The sequence below is a fragment of the Eretmochelys imbricata genome, chromosome 7 (assembly GCF_965152235.1).
Source record: "Eretmochelys imbricata isolate rEreImb1 chromosome 7, rEreImb1.hap1, whole genome shotgun sequence".
In the NCBI taxonomy this organism is placed as follows: domain Eukaryota; kingdom Metazoa; phylum Chordata; order Testudines; family Cheloniidae; genus Eretmochelys; species Eretmochelys imbricata.
Window position 1 is genome coordinate 121,670,862 of NC_135578.1, and position 22,693 is coordinate 121,693,554.

Below are 22,693 nucleotides of genomic sequence, written 5' to 3' on the forward strand. Positions count from 1 at the left end.
GTAAAGACTGAAGCAAAACAGACATTAAACACCATAGTCTTTTTGATGTCGTCAGTTATTAGCTCTCCCTCTCTGCTAAGTAGAGGACCTACGCTTTCCTCCATCGTTATTTTGCTCCTAATGTATTTAAAGAACATATTCTTATTGCCTTTTATATCCCTTGCTAGGTGTAGCTCATTTTGCGCCTTAGCCTTTGTTACTAGTTGTGTGGTTAAACTTGTATTTTTTAAGTTGTCAGCATGTTGATGAATAATTCTGAAAGCCTATGTACTTGATTGACCTCCTACCCCACCCTTTGCCATTACTCATCTTAGATTGTAAATTCTTTGGGGTCAGAGTGTGTCTACCTTTATGTATTAGGCAGCACCTAATACAAAGCAGTCCTATCTGGGTGCTACCATCATATATATATTTAACAACATACAGTACCATAGATAGTATACATTTCCAGTTTTATTAACTGACAACGTATGATAGGCACAGACAGTATTAAGGCACAAAAAGGTAGCATTAAGGGTGAGATTTCAATCTTACTATTGCATTTCCAGACTTGAGAGCTAGATGGCTTAACCTTTGCATTATGCTATTACTTCTTAAAAGCATCGAGTTGGGACTGACATTTGTTAACTTTCTACTTGCATCCTACAAAAACATTCTTTTAAATAACTCCTCCTCAAAAACTTCCCCTGTACAAGGGATGGTGTATGTTCATTTATTAGTTGTGTCAGATAGTTTAGTTGATTGATATTCAATTAATGCCCATAGTACAGGTGGTCAGAGGTGGGGTCATATATAACTTTGGTTTTCCAGTGTTATCAGAAGCTTAGCTGGGATGATCTGTGTAGTGAGATCTTCCTTTGGAGCTTATTAATACCATCCTTGTGCAGAGCAGAGTATTGTAAGTGCTCAGAGGTGGTGGTTTAAAAGAGGTGGAAGCTGAGGCAGCTAGGAGCCAATACACCTGCACTGGAATAGGATGCTACATTAAAAGCCTGCTTTCTAAAGAAAAGTGGTGATAGCTGATTTCACTGGATCCTGAAGTCTTGTATCCACAGCATAGGATGGTAGTGCAGAGACAATACCAGGACAAGTTTCCCATTGCCCTTAGCCAATGTGTCTCAACCCTGATCTAGAGGGAGCCATCTTCAGGAGCAGTCTCCATGGCCTCAACAAAAATATTTAGAACTTGGAACTCTTCCCATCTACAGAGCACTTTACAACCTATAACTAATTCATCCTCATACCATCATCATGAGATCGGAAAATATCATTACCCCCATTTCCAAAACTAAGGTTCAGTGATGTGCCTGGAGGGCCTCTGGGTATGAGCTGGGATTTGAAGTGTGAGTTCCTGGCTCCAGGTCCTATTGGTCTCAGCACAGAGCACACATGGCTGCCAATCAATGCCTCTTATGGTAGTTTTTTTTATGGGAACACCTGACCAGTAGAGACTGGACTGAAAACGAGATGACCCAAAAGGGATGAAGAGGATTTTCCTCCACAGACACATTCCAGAGAGGAGGATGATTCTAATTAGGTGTGATAGCAAGATTCCCACTGGGGCTCTGTTGTGATAGGTGCCATACAAACACATGGTAAGAGCTAGTCCCTGCCTGGAAGAGCTTACATTCTAAACAGGCAAGACGAAGAAAGGGTTTGGGAGGGGACAGAGAGGCACTGAGTGATTAAGTGACTTGCCTGAGGTCACCTAGCAAATCAGTGGCAGAGCTCTTGACTCACCATTTGTTGCCCCATCTACTTGCTGCACTGCCTCTCTATTGTGTGTCTGTGCTTGTCAGAAGGGTTCTGAATCAAAGCAGGGTAAGTGGTGGTCCTCAGTTATATGCCAGCACCTAGAATGCTCTTCTGCTGACCGTTATTTCATAGCAGTGCAGGTGTCTGATCATTGGCACCAGCAAAGGTTTATGTTGTGTTCATAGATTCATAGATACTAAGGTCAGAAGGGAGCATTATGATCATCTAGTCTGACCTCCAGCACAACGCAGACCACAGAATTTCACCCACCCACTCCTGCAAAAAACCTCTCACCTATGTCTGAACTATTGAAGTCCTCAAATCGTGGTTTAAAGACTTCAAGGAGCAGAGAATCCTCCAGCAAGTGACCTGGGCCCCATGCTACAAAGGAAGGCGAAAAACCTCCAGGGCCTCTTCAATCTGCCCTGGAGGAAAATTCCTTCCCGACCCCAAATATGGCGATCAGCTAAACTCTGAGCATATGGGCAAGATTCACCAGCCAGATACTACGGAAAATTCTTTCCTGGGTAACTTGGATCCCACGAGCTCCATTATTTTCTAGTGGTTTGCATTGTAAATAAATCGACGTGCCGATTCCGTTTCCTAATCCCGAATGATACTGTCAGCTCGAGGGGCTGAGCCTGGCTAATGTTTGAAGTTTTCTTAGCCATGAGGCACAGTGATCTGAGATACTTTTGTTAGCTGCTACATCCTCAGAAACCTGAACGTTTCATTTGCCTAGCATCTTTTAGAGGACCAGTAAATGGGGTTTTGGATAATCAGGGGTGTTACTGGGCACATAGTAACCTAGACAGAGGGAGATTTAGATTAATGGGGTTTTGTTGGTGGTAAAAATAATACAGATCACCTGGTGGCTTGACTGCAGCTCATTAATGTACCTCATCTTTGGGATATGCTCTCTGGCACAGTGAATACTGAATAGGCTACAGGAGTTGAGTTGGACAACACAGCCCTTTGAATGGCCCCCATCAGCTGGCATGCTGAGTGATATTAGTGGCAGTTGTGTGCTTCTAGACCCAAGGTGATGCTGCATGTGGGAGTGAGGCACTGAGAGAACAGAAGTGGAGAAATGGAAGAATGAAAGGGTGGGGCAAGTCCTCAGATCCTGTTTGCGCTGGTGGTGGGATCTGCTGCCATGTACCATGAAGCAGAGGGAGGAGGGCAAGGCTGTGGAAGGGGAAAAAGTTTCAGCATGGGAAATAACATCTTGGATTTCCTGGCTGCTGCAGGGTTTACTGTCAATTCTGCGCAAACTGAAGAGTGCACCAGACCAGGAGGTGAGAATCCTCCTCCTGGGACTGGATAATGCAGGCAAGACCACACTCCTGAAACAGCTGGCATCTGAAGACATCAGCCACATCACACCGACACAGGTAAGAAAGGCTCTTCCTGGGCCTGCAGGCTGCTGTGTGTTCTGTTTCCATCCCACATGCCATGTTAACCATATTTCAGGTACAAGCTATGCCTATGAAATGCTAAAGACTGCACACAAAACTAAATTAGAACAGTGGGGGAGGTTTAGGTTGGATATTAGGAAAAACTTTTTCAGTAGGAGGGTGGTGAAACACCTAGAGAGGTGGTGGAATCTCCTTCCTTAGATATTTTTAAGGTAAGGCTTGACAAAGCCCTGGCTGGGATGATTTAGTTGGGGACTGGTCCCTCCTGAGGTCCCTTCCAACCCTGATATTCTATGATTCTATGGATATTATCATTATATTGGTGTGTTTTCAACTGCAGAAAGGGAGCCAGCCCCAAATGCTTGTATAGCTGGAGAGCATAAGTTTTGCACCCTTTGAGCCAGATTCTGACCTCAGGCATGTTGGTGTGTATCTGGACTAGCTCCATAGAGTTCAGTGGAATTACTTGGGATTTACCAGGGTGTAACAGAAATCAGATTTGTTTTAACAAACAAAGAACAACTTGTACGTTTCTCTCTATGCTCCTTGCCGCTTTCCCCCTGGGCATTCCCAGAATCCCACAGATCATGTCATCCCTAGCTGTTGGTTTTTACTCCCCTGCTTCAAGGCTCCCCATTGGGGCAATTGTGTCCCTCCAGTCCAAAATGCCATCAGCACCACTCCTGACTTGACCAGAGGAGGCTGCTAGAGAGCTACGCAAGGTGCTCTTCTCCCCAGCTCCCCTAGAAGCAGAGTGCCCTGCCTCGCAGCATTCCCAGCCCCCGACATCCCAGAGCAAAAGCCCACGCTCAGATTCCAAGCTCTGATCCCCTGGGTCATGTGGCAGCACGTTGCCAGGCCACAGCACATCCTGTTTTTCCAGTTGAACACCCTTTCAGTTGGAGCTTTAGTTGATGAAACAGACCCTTCAGATATGCAGCTGTTCTTTTAAGCTGAGCACTAGTGTTGTGTCGAATGAAGCTTAGTCCTCTGGCTTTGGGTTAGACTGTACTGTGTACTCAGTTTTCACAGGCTTAAGCCTGCTTCTGACAGTGCCCTCTGTTTTTTTCCTTATCCGCATCTCTCTCTCACCTCTTGTTGTATCCACCCTTCTGAGCACTCCAAAGACATTAACAGCAACATATGTCTCTGTAGCCATGACAGTGTCAGCCCTTGATCCAGGAACATATGCAAGCTGACATGCATAAGGCTGCTGTTCTCTTTCCTCTTCACCTCTCCCGCAGCTGATCCATCTGAACAGCAACACGGCCCTATCTTGCCATGCTTTTCAGCAATGTGATATATAAGCTGCTAATGGTACGCTCTCATGAATATGATCCTGAGATTCAGTGTGTGGTTTTACTTATGCTCATTACAGGGCTTTAACATTAAAAGTGTACAGTCTCAAGGTTTTAAGCTGAACGTGTGGGACATTGGTGGACAGAGGAAGATCAGGCCGTACTGGAGGAACTACTTTGAAAACACTGATGTTCTTGTAAGTATTGGCCACAGCTAAGTGCTTGTTAATGCAGTGGCTTTCCAGGCAGAAAGACAGGCAGTGCTAAACACCCTAATTCTGAGTAACGCCATTGTTGGCATAACATTAATCATTCTGAACCCATTGGCAAGACTGGACACATGGTGAAAAATGGGGGAATTGGCAGAAACATTTCACATTTATTTTTGACTTTTCCAGCACATTGTGCTGATCACTCCTATACATGCTCAATTACAAGTCTCTCTGGTATTAATGGCATAATGTTAACATGATACTTTGCACATCTGTAGCAGTGTACATTGGAGAATCTTAAGGCATTTTACAGGTACTAATGAATTAAGCTACAAATAGTGAGGTAGGTTCAGTATTATCCTCCTTTTACAGATGGGGAAACTGAGGCACAAAACAGTTAAATGACTTGCCCGAGGCCAGCCAGGAAAGTCTGTGGAAGAGAGGCAGAAAGATAATGCTATCTTTAATTACAAGACTATCCTTCCATACCTATTTGAAGGTTAATGTTTGTAAAACTCTGAACGTGAAAACCTTAACTAAATGCTTAATTATAATGTAGGGCCTTTACAGTTACAGGATGCAACACATTGTGTCTTAGAGCACTGTACAGAATACATACAAAATGCAGCCACTTCTAAGGGCAGGGTGGCAGCAAGCTGGCACCCACAAGCCTGCACAGTGGGGGAAGAGGAGCAATATTGGCCAGGGATATTGGGCAAATCCCCCACTCTTACCAAAAGTTCTACAGATTCTGTAAAAAAAACAGGAGGACTTGTGGCACCTTAGAGACTAACCAATTTATTAGAGCATAAGCTTTCGTGAGCTACATTCTGAAGAGTCTGTACAGATCAGCAAGGGCCTTTGATCTTGAGGTACATCTGACAGACACGGCCCAGCTGTATGTCACTCAAGTTAACCCCCATGGAAGATTTAAAAGCTGAATTGTCTCAGCCAACAACAGAACCTGTGTTGCCACTAAGTTTAGGAAATCCAAACCCAATGCTTAGATCGCTGAGGCTATATCTACACCACACAGTTTTCCAGGTGATTGGCACCCAGGTATGAGCACCTGGGTTAGCCTTGCCTGGGTGTGAGCATCTGCACTGCAGAGCTCGAACTGCGTTACTGCGTCCTCATTGTTTCTGCATTCATCTGTGTGTGCCTGGGAGTGAGTCCCATGGTTTTGTGTTGAGACGCCCTAGGATTCTTTCCCAGTTGGTTGCATCAATTGCGAGAGAACTTGTCTGTCCTCTGGCCTGGGGATTTGTGGAAAGGCCCTGGAGAGCTGTCAGCACTTGAGTGACTTAGCCTGCATCCTCATTTGCAAAGTGGGTGAGTTCCAGCCTGAGTTAAAGCAGGGCCCAAGCTCTAACCCACACTCCCAACCAGCTAAGCTCATCTGAACAGTAAGTTGTTGCTATCACATTGTTTTACAGATGGGGGAAACTGAGGCACAGGTGGACTGTGACCTGACTGTGAACACGTAGAAAGTCTTACATTACTTAGTCCCAAAGAGTTTACAATCGATCTTCTTATATGTTCACACAGCAGCTAGCACAGTGAGGTCTTGGTCAATGACTGCGGCTCTTAGGAGTGGTGCTACCTCAGTACAAAATAATAATTAAAAGTCAATATCAGAGCCAAGAACTGGCTCTTAATCTCCTGCAGTGTGCCATGCTCTAATCACTAAACATGCTGCCTTTCAGCAAGGCGCTGCACAATAAAATACACAACAAATACCAAATAGCTGGGCTACTCAGCATCACTGTAACAGGGGTAGAGTATGGGCCTACAGAGAGGGGGCCAAGGTGAACATAAAAAGACATCTAGCACAAGGGTGAGACCTTACAAGGAGGGAGCTGTGAGAGAGCGACCAAGGCTTAACAAGGCTGAAGAGGGGGAGGTCCCTTCTCCATTACGGGCTTTCAAATACAGCAGAGCCAGCTTAGTCAGCGAGCTCCTGTGTAGGCTATCAAGGCACAAAACACAGGGCGGCCATAAAATAATCACGACTGCTCTGTCAGGGATTATCTATGGTGCTGTGTATGGTGGGCAAGCACTATGCAAGTAGGCAGAAGTCAGCACTGCAAAGCAGCAGCCAGGGAGCCTTTGACTGCTACAGCAGACACTTGAAGTCCGTGCATGGTGAAGATCTGTCTCCATGGGTATATTGAAGATATATGAAGATGCGTCTCCATGGGTATATTGCAGGCCATGTGACTCCCAGTTCTTCCTTGCCAAGCTTGTAGCAGCAATTAAACCGCCACATTCCCATTACATTTACTGCAAGGGAGGGGAGGTGGGAAAATAAAGGCTAATTCTAAGCCCGGAGGAGCGGAAAGTACCCCTCCTCTCTCCCCCAGCCTACTCAATACAACAGGAAAACCCTGTTTTGTAGAAGGAGTAAGGAAATGGGCAGTGAGGAAAAGGACCGGTTTCAGCACTGGTGGACGGGAAGGTAGGCGTTATACAACGGCTGGTAGCAGTCACTTCCTGACCCATTTCCACCACCGTTTGTATGGAAATTGCGACGCGTTTCCACCAGACTTGATATTGGCCCATTGTTTTTTTAGAAAGCACGTGAAATGCAGGTGAATGTTTTTCTCACACTCTGTTCATGCTGGTACAGCATTTACAAAGATAATTTAAACTCGAGTTGTGCCACCGAGCCCATGCTACCCCTGCAGTAACCAGTTCAGATGGGCTTTGCAATGCAGGAACTCTGGGGCCAAGATAAGGTGCAATCGCAAGACTCCTGCCTCAGCTCCATTCAGATTTGCATTGCACAAAGGGAGAGGACCCTCCAAAAATGTTTGAAAACCATGAAGTGATTGCACATTCAAATCAGTGCAGGTGTGTGTGAATGGGAGATACTCCAGCTCTACACACCTGTGATATTTGGAAGCTTAACCCAGTCAAATAAGGTGCGGTCTGTTTGGATGATTGCATATTCAGACACACACCTGCAGCGATTTTGCATGTGGCTTTCTGCTTTGGAAGTAGGCACTTTACATGTGCTGCGCTGGTTGGCGTTGTGCTGTGCACTGGAGGATTGCCTGCAGCCCTGTCACCGCAAACTGTAATCTAGTTAGATCTTGCAAGTTAAGCGCTGATAGGAGACCCCCCAAAGAAAAGCCAGTGGCTGCTAGAGAAAGGATTGGTGAGTGTTAGGGGGCACTCCTTGTGAGCGCTGAACTAATGCCCCAGCAGTGTGAGCTGGGGACTCTGGTACTGGAAAGGTCATCTTTCAGGTGAGATGTAAGGCTCAGTAGCTGACCAGTCATCCTCACTACACATCCCATGACACTTTCTTCAAGAGCAGAGGTGTCAGCCCCAGTGCCCTAACCAAATTTCAGTTTGAAGAATTATGTTCTCTCCCATAACTACCTCACTTTTGGCTGGATATGGTGGTCCTCACTTCCTGTCCTAAACAGTTATGTAGTGTTCCTGTGCACAGTAGCTAAACAGATAGCATTTCACCCTAGAGGAGGCAGCTGTTGATATTCCTTCTTTGTAATTTTAACAAGTTTTCCAACAGTAGATAAGATATGGCATCCTCACTGAGGAAAGCACTTAATGACATTTTAAATAGCTATTTACTATAGTTTATAATGTTTCATTTAGTGCTTAGGAAAGATGTTGAAATGACACCAGATCCCTCAGCTCGTCTACTGAGCATGGACCAGTATAGTATGGGCAGCGGCATTGTAAACTTCCTATGCATATGCTGTCCTCCACCAGTGTGCATCAGCTCTGATTTGTAAGGATCATGAAACCACAGTAAGTAGAGGAAAAAATGCATGAGGTCACCAGTTACCTCTTCCCCTGGCAAGCATACGAGTTTTCCTCACAGCATATTAAGTTCCTACTAACTCCAGCCTTTCCCAGTCAAAAAGAACAAACATAATGTTGGGAATCATTAAGAAAGGAATAGATAATAAGACAGAAAATATCATATTGCCCCTATATAAATCCCTGGTACGCCTACATCTTGAATACTGCTTGCAGATGTGGTCGCCCCATCTCAAAAAAGACATATTGGAATTGGAAAAGGTACAGAAAAGGGAAACAAAAATGATTAGGGGTTTGGAACACCTTTCATATGAGGAGAGATTAATAAGACTGGGACTGTTCAGCTTGGAAAAGAGACGATTTAGAGAAGATATGATAGAGGTCTATAAAATCATGACTGGTGTGGAGAAAGTGAACAAGGAAGTGTTATTTACTCCTTTTTGTAACACAAGAACTAGGGGTCACCCAATGAAATTAATAGGCGGCAGGTTTAAAACAAACAAAAGGAAGTATTTCTTCACACAACACATCATCAACCTGTGGAACTCTTTGCCAGAGGCGGTTGTGAAGGTCAAGACTATAACAGGGTTCAGAAAAGAACTGGATAAGTTCATGGAGGATAGGTCCATCAATGGCTATTAGCTAGGATGGGCAGGGGTGGTGTCCCTAGCCTCTGTTTGCCAGAAGCTGGGAATGGGCAACAGGGGATGGATCACTTGATGATTCCCTGTTCTGTTCATTCCCTCTGGGGCACCTGGCATTGGCCACGTCCAGAAGACAGGATGCTGGGCTAGATGGACCTTTGGTCTGACCTAGTATGGCTGCTCTTATGTTCTTATGTTTGGAGACTGTTCTACAGTTTAATCAATTTTGCTGTTAGGAATTTTTTTCCCCTGATATTCAGTCCACATTGTCCTGGAAGCATGGAGTCTCTGTCTGACACTGCAAGCAAGGGTGCCATTTGTGGTGTGATGGGGGGAATTATGGACACCGATCCCCTAAGAACCAGACTGACACTCATTCCACTGAACAGCAGTCCGCAACTTGCAGTCACTCCTGGTCAGGGATGGATTCATATCAATGACCTGGAAATGAAAGGCCCCATGTTTCGTTGCCAGGCCCCTCAGTCAGCTGGGGACCCCGACTCTCATGTCACACACACACACATCTGCCAGTACCTGAACCATTGTGGAGTTTCTTTTCAACTGTCCTTAGCAAGTTACTGTTTGGGGAAGGTTGATTTTGGTCAGTGTAATCCTTCCTGTGTTACATGATATGCAAACACTAAGGCTCCACATTTAGGCCTGTCTATTGTTTTAAACAACTGAACTGTTTCAACCACATTAGCGATGAACAGGGGCATAGTTCAGAGGGATGGGAGCAGCTGGCTTTACTAAATGCATATCTAGCAAGAACTTCAAGGAGCCTGAAAGACTGTGTGGAGCTAAAACCTCTTCCACAGGTTATGCCACTTGCATTTACCCCCAGAGGGTTCAAAAACAAGTTCTTAGTCTGCCAAGGAAGGAAACTAACTAATTCAGTGCTGGTGAAAGATGCCGAACTGACCCACCTCTCCATAAAACAAACAGTAGAAGTGCAAGCTCCTCTCACGCTGCCCCCTGTCCAATGGTCTTAGCCCTGCCCTGGAAGGAAATTCAATCTCCATGACCCATTCAGTCCATTTCTTCGCTGTCAACACAGTCAGTAGTGGTTTATGTGGACACATTACCACTGGGAGGCAGCCTGATTTACTGTACTGAGCACAGAGCTGGGAGGCAGGAGACTCCTTAGTTCTGATCCCAGCCCTGCCAGCAACCCCCTCTCTGACCTTGACCAGTCCACGACCCTTTTCTCCCCATCTGTAAAATAGGGATAGTTGCCTACCTTCTGGGGTGTGGGGAGGGGTAGTTACTGTTTGTACAGCACTTTACATAAATGTTTGTGCCTGTGTAAATGATAAGGATTGCTATTGGGAACTGGATTCAATTCAGTTTTATACAGGCTACTACATCCTTCAATGTATTCCAAATAAAGTAACTCCTTCGCCTGTTTCCTTTGTAGATCTATGTCATTGACAGCGCAGATAGAAAGAGGTTTGAAGAAACGGGTCAGGTAAGTAACTTATGTTCAACTCTCTCTGAAGTAAGGTTCATTAATGCCCTTTCCATACAGAAGTTAGGAATATACTTGTTGTTTGTGTGTGGAAATTTGCATTTCAAGTGGGGCTTTCCTTTCAGCATCAGCATAAATTATTAGTTGTCTATTAATTTGATGAAGGGGCTACCCTTGGTTCACCTCTACCAGAAAAAAATGGAACCAAATGTTTAAAGCCTAAACCTTTTCAGGTCCTTCTGAATCTTGCCAAAACAAGATCATAAGGAATCATGTTCTTATGATTTCCACTTAAATTTGTAAATATTGACTTGAACGTTTCTTGGGTCTGATCAGAAACATTTAAAAAGTTTTGTAACTCAATTCTGTTTTATCCTGGTTTTCAGAATGCAAGTAAATTGCTTTTTTGGCCTAGAATCTGATCCGTGATGCAACTCATTCTTGCACAGCAGTACAAGATCTCTTCTCCCTCCTCCCCCAAAACAAGGACAGTCTGTAGCGGTTCTTGAGCTATCCACTCCCCAACAAGCACATGTTTTACAAAATACCCTGCAACATGTCATGCAAGTGAAACTAAAGTCTGGCCAATAAAACCTATCGTCCAGCCTGGCTTTCAGCATTCCTTCAGTAGGTAGCACAGCTTCCTTGTGGGAGGGAGATTTTTGTTTCTGAAACAAGATTCTCTTTTACGAGTTACAGTTCATAAAACTTGGATCAAAAATCGAAGCTTGTTACTAGCATCATTGCAGAGGTTCAAACATATTAGAGATAGAACCACCTGATTTCAAGGATGAGTCAGGGCAATAACTCGATGTATTTTGTGTTGGTTTCCAGAGAGCAGGGATTGGCAAAATGCAGAGTTGTAGCCTTTAAAACAACTGTTAATTTCAAACTAAGCTAAAGACTCACATAACCTGTAATTGAAAGAACTTGCTTCTGAACTCTGAGCACAGATGATTGTATACTCTCTTGCTTTTTTGTAATAGGATCCAGGTTTCACTGGAACACTCACTTCCAACATTTGCCCTAAATATAACTCTAATTAGAGACATGATCATCCTCTGGTGGTTAAAGGCTTCTCTCCCCCCCATAACCCCCTTTTTAAATGATATAGGAGCTGGCCGAGCTCTTGGATGAAGAAAAGCTCAGCGGAGTCCCTGTGCTCATATTTGCTAACAAGCAAGATTTACTTACGGCTGCCCCTGCTTCGGAGATTGCTGAGGGACTGAACCTACACACGATCCGTGATAGAATCTGGCAGATCCAGTCTTGTTCAGCCCTCACAGGAGAAGGTGTGCAGGTGAGGTGATAGAGAGGGCTTGTTGTGCCAACATACCTTACTGAATGAGGAGAGGCTGTGTGGTGTTATGAAGGAGGCCAGTGATCACAAGGGCTCCTCAGAAAGCAGAATATCTTAATCAAGTTTTAGGAAGGCATTTATTTATTTTAAAGAGATGATGTCAGGTTAATCATTTCATGAAACACGTTGTCTTACCTGTGCTGTTAACTCCTTAGATTACTACTGCATAAAACTTTCAAAATCAAATTTACTTCCACTGATGCTGGGTTTTGCTTCAGCTCAGACAATGGAGAGAGGCTGGTCAGTTTCACTTTGGTCCAGCCTACAGCACAAAAGAGCTGCCCGATGGTGGGACCCACTTATGATGGTAGCACCTGATGTGGCTAAAACTCTGTAGACTAGGCTGAGCCACGTCCCTGAATCAAGACTGAAACGTGGTTTTAACTTTGTTGGGTGCTACCACGTAATAGCATACCAGGTCGTACAACACGGTAATTTTTTGTAACATAGATGGGACTTGAGTTTAGTCGGTTTCACGCTTTCGTGCATTAGTATAATATTTGAATATTTGGGTTGCAAACACTGTGGGAGGCTGTTTACATTCCATCTCAACTCTTTTACTTAGAATTTAAAAAAAAAAAATCTGTCTTTACAGAACCCAAAGTGTAGGCCTAAATATACCAGACAGTAGCCTTTCAAGAGCTTTTATTTATTTAGCCAATATATAAACTTGGCTGCATTTGTAGCCAAGCTTGTGAAACATTTCAGCCCTATCTCTGTTTTGAAGTGGTGCTGTTACAGGGTATTATAATGTTATACTATCTCAGTAGGTGACTTGGACTTGCTGTTTCCTAATGGATTTTTGCCCCACAATGGCTATTATTCAAACCTAAAATACTCTTGAAGAAATAAAGCAAAAAGGAACACAAGCTTATATTTCAAATGTGTACATGCATCCCCATGTCACCTCCTCCCTCTCCCCACTCACCCGCCTGCCCCAGGCTCTCACCCACTTTGTTGCTCCTACTCATTTCTCCAGGAGGGAGCTGTGTTGGCTCAACAGCTGTAAACATGATTGGGTGTGGAAGAATTAAATGCTGAAAAATGGGGATTATCAGCTTCACCTCTATTAGCTGAAAAATGCTCCTCTCCCCAGCTGATCCAAGTCTTTCTAGACCTACATGGCTGCTTTCCTATTGTCTGCTTCTTCTCATTGTGCCTTCAGATGTGTGCAGTGCACCTGTGTGTATCTAGTAAAGTCTAATACAAGCTAGTACGTGGAAGTAAAATCCACTCCTGTGCTTATGTCCAGATAGCAGAGGCCAAGTCATTAAGTATCTGCAGACTTAAATACTTTGTTCATCACCCTAACCTAAGTGAAATGCATTTAGATGTGAGCCAGATAATGTCTCACTTTGTCACCCCCATTTTCCGGTACTGTAAAAGATGGCAGCTTATTACAGAAATGATCATCCAGTGGGAGGGTGGGCAAGTCATAACCTGCCCTAGAGCCTGTAGAGTGAATAGCCATCCCCATTCCCAACGAGCTCAGAGAGGAAGGATGGTCCAATGTTTAGGACACTTGTCTAGGACTTGGGAGACCTAGATTAAAGTTTCTGCTCCACTCCAAACTTCCTGTGTGACACTGGCAAATCCCCATGCCTCAGTTTCCCCTCTGGACAATGGGAATAACAGCCCTGCCCTGCCTCAGAGGGGTGTTGTGAGGAGAAATCCATTAAAGATCATGAGGTGCTCAAATGTTCCAATGATGGAGGCCACATAAGTACCTCAGATAGATATCTAGATAGGCAGACAGCACTTCACCTCCATGGCGCCATAAACACCATCAAACCAGACAGCAAGACGCTCTTGCTTTGGCCAGGAAACATTTCTGGAAACACAACTAGAGCAAGGATTTTAGATCTCGGTTGGCTCAGACTAGGGAGGAGTCATTTATCCTGCCTTTTGGGTGTGTCCCATGAAACCACAGAGGCAGGCCACCCCCTCAAACTGTGGGGAGGGGTTGGGATTAAGACAAACACATGAGGTTTGTGTTACAGTATCTCTGCACCGTGCTGTCATATGGGGAGTTTAGATCCCTGTGCACTACTCTGAGAACTTCTCAGATAATGTTGACTTTAGTGACAGAAAAATAAATGAAGATGCTGGAAGCCAAGAAGCATCCGGTATTTAGAATGAAAGCAAGAGAACAAGCCTGCTGCCATTGCTGGCAGTGGAGCATAGTATCCAGTTAGACCTGAGAGACGGTACCAATGGATTTTGATAAGAGGGGTTTCTCTGGAATGAGTATGTGCAGGAACTGAGTTCATAGGGAAGGTTTGGTGAGGGCCCCAAGGAAGAACAATGAGCAAGGATAAATAATGACAATAACCGAAGGGGAACCAGTTTGAAGGTCATTTAATTAGTTTAGTTGATAGTGCCATGGTGTATAGAATTGGGTAGTTAAGACTGGGGATTTCAAGGTTAATGAGATTAGATTATGGTTAATAGAATGATATAAATTTAGAGAATTTAACTATTATTTGAAATAGGTTCGTTAATAAAAATGTTAATTAAGAAGGGAATCTGTGTTGTCATCTTGTCCTTTAACATTAACCTTTTGGGACTTGAGAAAGGTCACAGCAGCTTCCTTGGAAAGCCATGAATAAAAGTGACTGGGTTAGAGGGAACCCCCACAGGTTAGCCCCCTGCACCAAGCTGTCACCCACTGGGCTGCCAATAGCACCAGCTTGTTTCCGCTTCCAAAGAACAGAGTTTCATTACCTCCTCACTCTCCTTAGTGAAGCTGTGGACACATCATTCATTTTGTTCATGAGACTATGGCATTGTTCAAAGAAGAGAGACTTCCATTACGCTCTGAGTGCATTTGAAGCAGACCCTTACTTTGTCTGTAATTCAGAGCTAGCAAAGGCAGAAGGATTGTCTCTCTGCAGTAGTGATTTGGTTTCTGCCTCACAATCTGGCATAAAGACTCACCCGGTTTGCAAGTGAAAGCTCATGTTTATATACCATTGACAGCGTAGCAGAATAGCAGAAGCCGTGTAATAAGTGGGCTGTGTATGGTATATGGTATGAGGTGGTAATTGGTTCTGGTGACAACAGGGGACAGGGGAAGCAGTGCCTCATAACAGTGATTTGTTGGCAGTTAGACGCTCTGGGGCAGGGGTGGCCAACCTGGGGCTCCGGAGTCACGTGCGGCTCTTCAGAAGTTAATCTGCGGCTCCTTGTCCAGGCACCGACTCCGGGGCTGGAGCTACAGGTGCCAACTTTCCAATGTGCCGGGGGGTGCTCAACCCCGGCTCTGCCACAGGCCCTGCCCCCACTCCACCCCTTCCCGCCCCCTCCCCTGAGCCTGCCGTGCCCTTGCTCCTTCCCACCCCCAGCCTCCTCCACACCATGAAACAGCTGACTGGGAGGTGTGGAGAGGCACTGATCGGCAGGGCTGGGTGGAAGGCACGGGAAGGGGGGTCGGGGGAGCTGATGTGGGGGCTGCTGACGTATTACAGTGGCTCTTTGGCAATGAACATTGGTAAATTCTGGCTCCTTCTCAGGCTCAGGTTGGCCACCCCTGCTCTGGGGGATGCACTGTGAGAACAAAGTATCTAACTGCACTCTGTGTGGGAGAGTAATGTACATTGTGCCATGATCTTACAACATGGCAGGTAGACAGAGATGGGGTGGGAAGGGGCAGCCACATGTGTTTCATTTTGCTATCTACCTGCCTGTTGGGCCTGCTTAATAAGAATCCTGAACGTTTGTTGGACGTGATTCATGCCTTTGGACCAGTCTGCATTGCACAGTTTGCTGCATCATGGGACCATTTTATAATATCCCTGAGATGGGACCAAACTGTGCTACTGCCCTGTAAAGGCTAAGGGCAAGTTCCTCAGAATGGTGCAGAGGGTCCTTAAAGCTGTCCTAAACGGGCGGGGGGGGGAATCTTCCATTGGCATAATGCTGGAACGCATTATGCTCTGCTCAGCCTCACAGCAGTAATGGCCCCTTGATGCCATTACAAGTCTGTGGAAGTTAGAGCAGCCTTTAAACTACTCTAATCTGTGTCAGGGCCAGCTTGGCCCCAGGATTATGGGAGGTAGAAAGGTGGCCTAGAACCACCTGTGCCTATCCCTCTTCAGCTGAGCCCTAGTATTGTAGTGTGTTAATATCACAGTTTGGCCCATCCACCCAGGCAAGAGGTATTATGAAGTGGCCTTTGACAGTATAATGTGCTGCATTAATAGGCCCTGAGTTTGTTTTAAGGCCAGTATGCACAGGGACTTACCATATTTTAGCCAAGTTAGACACACCTTTAAATTGCATTAAAAACCCATTTGGATAACAGTAGCTATACCACGGTGGACAGACAGGGGTTGCAGGGGATAAGGAACAGCGGAGCTAGGAGCAGAGAGCTTAGTGATGTTTAATGTGGGAGCAGAGAGGGAATTGTCAGAGCTGTGTCAGGAATACAAGATTACAGGAGTCTAAAAAGAAATTTACATCTAGGCAAAAAATGTGTACCACTTGTAGCAGGATGATAGAAGCAGCAGCCTGGAAATCTTAGGTACCGGGGCAGGATATTAGCAGCGTGGACAGAGAAAAAAGTAACATTTGAAATAAGGAGTATGCTGAAAACATCCAAGATAGCGAATTTTGAACTCCCCTGACCCAACTGATTATGGCATACCCAGGTTTACCTGAAGGAATTAAGCCTTATTGCCCTCAAGGTCATGTTTAGGGGTCAGAAGTTTGTGACTGTGCCTGATCCCTGGTTTATCGCATGGGAGCAGACATCAGAAGGTTCCTAAGAGGCGGAAGGGACTTGTTCGCTTGTATTTGAGGTCTTATTACTTTGCTCTTGTAGCTAAATTGCTGATAGCATGGGGTTTAAAACAAGTTGAGTGCAGTCAGCCAATCCCAGCCTGCAGCAACCCTCTCCAAATCTGCCAACACAGCTCACCTCTGGCCTGCTACCCCAGCTACTATTCCAACGTCCAGTCTGTCCTGAGTAGAGAGTCTGCCAGTCATGGCACATTGCGTGGTGCTTTACTGTATGCCTGCTCTGCAATCAGAGGGGTGTCTGCAGCATAGCCGAGCTAGTTTCAATCTCGCTAGCTCCAATAACAATAGCAGGGAAGCCCTGGCAGCACAGGCCATACCAATGCACCAGGACCCTGGGTGTGCACTCTGTACTCCAGTGACTAGCCCGTGCTGCTGCCCACTGCTGTTACTGGAGTAGCTAGTTCAAGGTATGTCTACATGGGCTGCAGTCACACCGCTGTATTAGAAATGGAAAAGATTCAGAGAAGGGCAACAAAAATGATTAGGGGGATGGAACAGCTTCCATAGGAGGAGAGATTAGAAGGACTGGGACTGTTCAGCTTGGAAAAGAGACGACTATGGGGGGATATGACAGAGGTCTAATAATTTGTGAATGGTGTGGAGACCATGAATAAGGAAGTGTTATTTACTCCTTCATGTAACACAAGGACCGGGTAGAATTAGTGGGGGAAGCAAAAGTGGATGGGAATCTGGGAGGCAGTGACCATGAGTTGGTTGAGTTCAGGATCCTGACGCAGGGAAGAAAGGTAAGCAGCAGGATACAGACCCTGGACTTCAGGAAAGCAGACTTCGACTCCCTCAGGGAACGGATGGCCAGGATCCCCTGGGGGACTAACTTGAAGGGGAAAGGAGTCCAGGAGAGCTGGCTGTATTTCAAGGAATCCCTGTTGAGGTTACAGGGACAAACCATCCCGATGAGTCGAAAGAATAGTAAATATGGCAGGCGACCAGCTTGGCTTAATGGTGAAATCCTAGCGGATCTTAAACATAAAAAAGAAGCTTACAAGAAGTGGAAGGTTGGACATATGACCAGGGAAGAGTATAAAAATATTGCTCGGGCATGTAGGAATGATATCAGGAGGGCCAAATCGCACCTGGAGCTGCAGCTAGCAAGAGATGTCAAGAGTAACAAGAAGGGTTTCTTCAGGTATGTTGGCAACAAGAAGAAAGCCAAGGAAAGTGTGGGCCCCTTACTGAATGAGGGAGGCAACCTAGTGACAGAGGATGTGGAAAAAGCTAATGTACTCAATGCTTTTTTTGCCTCTGTTTTCACTAACAAGGTCAGCTCCCAGACTGCTGCGCTGGGCATCACAAAATGGGGAAGAGATGGCTAGCCCTCTGTGGAGATAGAGGTGGTTAGGGACTATTTAGAAAAGCTGGACGTGCACAAGTCCATGGGGCCGGACGAGTTGCATCCGAGAGTGCTGAAGGAATTGGCGGCTGTGATTGCAGAGCCATTGGCCATTATCTTTGAAAACTCGTGGCAAACGGGGGAAGTCCCGGATGACTGGAAAAAGGCTAATGTAGTGCCAATCTTTAAAAAAGGGAAGAAGGAGGATCCAGGGAACTACAGGTCAGTCAGCCTCACCTCAGTCCCTGGAAAAATCATGGAGCAGGTCCTCAAAGAATCAATCCTGAAGCACTTGCATGAGAGGAAAGTGATCAGGAACAGCCAGCATGGATTCACCAAGGGAAGGTCATGCCTGACTAATCTAATTGCCTTTTATGATGAGATTACTGGTTCTGTGGATGAAGGGAAAGCAGTGGATGTATTGTTTCTTGACTTTAGCAAAGCTTTTGACACGGTCTCCCACAGTATTCTTGTCAGCAAGTTAAGGAAGTATGGGCTGGATGAATGCACTATAAGGTGGGTAGAAAGCTGGCTAGATTGTCGGGCTCAACGGGTAGTGATCAATGGCTCCATGTCTAGTTGGCAGCCAGTATCAAGTGGAGTGCCCCAAGGGTCGGTCCTGGGGCCGATTTTGTTCAATATCTTCATAAATGAACTGGAGGATGGTGTGGATTGCACTCTCAGCAAATTTGCGGATGATACTAAACTGGGAGGAGTGGTAGATACGATGGAGGGGAGGGATAGGATACAGAAGGACCTAGACAAATTGGAGGATTGGGCCAAAAGAAATCTGATGAGGTTCAATAAGGATAAGTGCAGGGTCCTGCACTTAGGATGGAAGAATCCAATGCACCGCTACAGACTAGGGACCGAATGGCTAGGCAGCAGTTCTGCGGAAAAGGACCTAGGGGTGACAGTGGACGAGAAGCTGGATATGAGTCAGCAGTGTGCCCTTGTTGCCAAGAAGGCCAATGGCATTTTGGGATGTATAAGTAGGGGCATAGCGAGCAGATCGAGGGACGTGATCGTTCCCCTCTATTCGACATTGGTGAGGCCTCATCTGGAGTACTGTGTCCAGTTTTGGGCCCCACACTACAAGAAGGATGTGGATAAATTGGAGAGAGTCCAGCGAAGGGCAACAAAAATGATTAGGGGTCTAGAACACATGACTTATGAGGAGAGGCTGAGGGAGCTGGGATTGTTTAGCCTGCAGAAGAGAAGAATGAGGGGGGATTTGATAGCTGCTTTCAACTACCTGAAAGGGGGTTCCAAAGAGGATGGCTCTAGACTGTTCTCAATGGTAGCAGATGACAGAACGAGGAGTAATGGTCTCAAGTTGCAGTGGGGGAGGTTTAGATTGGATATTAGGAAAAACTTTTTCACTAAGAGGGTGGTGAAACACTGGAATGCGTTACCTAGGGAGGTGGTAGAATCTCCTTCCTTAGAGGTTTTTAAGGTCAGGCTTGACAAAGCCCTGGCTGGGATGATTTAACTGGGAATTGGTCCTGCTTCGAGCAGGGGGTTGGACTAGATGACCTTCAGGGGTCCCTTCCAACCCTGAGATTCTATGATTCTATGATTCTATGACCAGGGGTCACCCAATGAAATTAATAGGCATCAGGTTTAAAACAAACATAAGGAAGTACTTCCTCACACAATGCACAGTCAACCTGTGGAACTCGTTGCCAGGGGATGTTCTGAGGCCAAAACTATAGCAGGGTTCAAAAAAGAACTAGATAAGTTCCTGGAGGATAGGTTCATCAATGGCTATTAGCCAAGTTGGGCAGGGATGCAACCCCATGCTCTGGGTATCCCTAGTCTGATTGCCAGAAGCTGGGAGTGGACAACAGGATCACTCGATGATTGCCTCTTCTGTTCACTCCCTCTGAAGCACCTGGCGTTGGCCACTGTCAGAAGACAGGATACTGGGCTAGATTGGACCATTGGTCTGACCCAGAATGGCTGTTCTTATGTTCACTGATTGCAGTGTAGACATACTCTGTGTGAGGGGCCATCAGTCTCATTCATTCTTGTGACCAAAATGCAGGATTTGAATCCAACTCTTTAGAAAAGAAAAGCTAGGAGTATCCACTCGCAATAATCCTCCTCATTGACTGCCATGCACAGGATATGTTGCCCATATGTGGAAAGGAGCCTCGTCACTATCGTTCCATGAGATGCTTTGCAGTGTAGTTTCTCCAGCGTTTTAGCCAACATGAATTTGTAGCAAGGGCTCTGTGGGTTGAGGGGACTTATTCAATAAGGTGCATGGACTTTTCCCGCAGTTCAGTGTTCAGCATCTTTTTTATTGATGTTTACTAGCTGTTTGTAAATGAATAGAGACAGTAAAATCCGAAGAATTCTAACTCTCTCCCCATCTATGGCGTTAGATTTAATATCTGCTTGGGAAGGGAATATTACTACTGTATTCATGTTCATTCTTAGAATAACTGCTAATGCCAAAGCATACTGCTTCAGAAGAGTGCAAAGTTAGTTATTATTTGTACTTTATGTATTTTAGTCACAAGGGTTTTATTGTTATTGTAGGGATGAGGTACTTTTCATAAAGAGTCAATTTCAAGTACGTACAGGCAAGAAAATATAAGGACAAGGGGCAGAAGAAAAATTGCTCTCATTGTTTTTAAATCCTCTATGGACTTGGTCCTGTCTTTTGTACCCACCATTTTTCTTCCCCTTCCTGCTCCCTCTGTACCTGGTGCAAGAGTCTTCTCCAGCTCACCGCCTCCCATCTGAAACAGCCTCCCTGGGTTTCTCCACCATAACAACTCTCCTTCCCATTTCAAACCTTCGCTGAAGGTTTGTTGTCCCATATCTATATTTTTCTTTTCCCTTCCATTGTATTCACCTCTTTGCAAAGTATACTGGGATACCCTCTGTAGGAAGGATGCCACACACAATAAAGTTGCAATAAAAACATTTAAGTTATCTTTAGTGCTTGCAGATAACAGTATTTTATTCATGTCTCTGATATAGCAAACATTTTTTCCTACTGGGACATGTCAATCCCTCAGACCCTCCCCCATGAACTAATTAGATATTAAAATTAACTCGTTCTATAAAATGGCTTTAAAAGCCATTCCTGCTTTAAAAGTTAGGTGACCTAGGTTTGGATTTCAAACCCCTTGGAGTTCATCTTTTGTCTCTCACAGTGCTTTGTTATTCTTTTGCCCTCGTTATATGGTTGATGCAGTTTAGGCTCCCGGCCATGGTAAATCCCAACATAAACTCGCTTTATGATCCGCGCCTCTCGGGTGCTCCAGTGGGCTGATTTCCCCTCCCTGAGCTCCCTAATGGCACCGGGCCGAGTTTTAATCACTGTAAATTCAGGTTCTGGTCAGATTAGCTGGGAGATAGGATGCGCATTTGTTGTTTTGCAGTGATGTATTGTTTATGGGATTACTGTGCTGAATAGCAAAGGGTGTCAGCTGATATTTATTACTTTAAGCTGTCTCAGCTGTTCTGGTTCAGCAAGTAAACCTACATTCAAAATGAATGAGGGGCTCTGCTTGCCTTGTATGCCATGATGTGTGCAAATGTGATTATTGCTTCAGACACTGGGGAAGCTGAAATCATTCTGGGAGCATTTTTTACCCTTTGCAAGCAGTCATGCAGATTTCTAAAGAACACAACCGAGCGGAGGGCTTCAACATATCTCCGTCTAGCTCCACTGTAAACCTATGGCCTCGTGTACCTTGAGAATCTCTCTCCAAAGTGATGCGCTTTAAACCACTCTATTGATTGCTTAAAGCATTACATGTTTTACACATAGGTTTTACATTGTTACTGAAGGGAAAACACAAAGCTCCTGGGCCTTAAAATGAATTTACTCTCGACTTTTCCCATTTGGTCAGAGGATTTCTGACAATTTGTTGTACACACTGATCTCCGCTGCAGTACTAAATAAAAATGAAGAAAGTGACCCTCCCTGAGGTTAGGCTTAGAGCCATTATTAGAATTACGCCTCTGTGTGTGTGTGTTTGTGTATGTATGTCCCATAGTAATTTGATGCACCACTGGGTTTGTTTTATAATTTAAAACTGCAGCAAGGGTCAGTTTAGAAAACCACTGGACCTCTTCCAATAAGAACTACCCAATGGGACAGCTACCAGGGTAAATTTCTATTTTCAAACTGAGATACCTTATGTGCTCCCGATTAAGCCCTGAGGATTCAGTATCCTCTTTAAAACCTTCTGTATGGCCACCATCTTTCTGGCTAAGAGCTAGACAGGACTCTATTCAGAACCAATCTATGAATTTCCTTTCTTTGCCAAAAGGGGTTGCTGTTGTGTGCCAACAACACTCTTCCATTGTTATATGCAGCATAGTTGTCGCCATGTCAGTCCTAGGCTATTAGAGAGACAAGGTGGTGAGGTAGTGAGCCGGTACGACATCGTGCATCAACTATGGGAAAGGGACTGAGAGACTTTTTCCATTGGACCATATGAACTGGAACCATAAACTCATTGAACATTAAATCCCACCAAATGAGGGTAAATCCATCCTCATCATCATATCCACTCATTATACTCCACACCTGAACATCGCCATTATATGGACAACATACCCCCACATCT

At 45.1% G+C, this 22,693-nt stretch overlaps 1 protein-coding gene across 2 annotated transcripts in view; it reads left to right on the forward strand.

Moving 5' to 3' along the window:
• Nucleotides 1-22,693, forward strand: part of ARL3 (ARF like GTPase 3) — a 38,904-nt gene that overhangs the window by 10,902 nt on the left and 5,309 nt on the right. Inside the window, exons 2-5 of one of the 2 annotated variants that reach the window (XM_077823268.1) lie at nucleotides 3,006-3,149; nucleotides 4,552-4,668; nucleotides 10,537-10,587; nucleotides 11,702-11,879. In XM_077823268.1, the coding sequence (XP_077679394.1) occupies nucleotides 3,006-3,149; nucleotides 4,552-4,668; nucleotides 10,537-10,587; nucleotides 11,702-11,879 (490 nt within the window). Of the gene's footprint in view, nucleotides 1-3,005; nucleotides 3,150-4,551; nucleotides 4,669-10,536; nucleotides 10,588-11,701; nucleotides 11,888-22,693 lie in introns of both variants that reach the window. The other variant, XM_077823269.1, reaches the window with a different exon arrangement.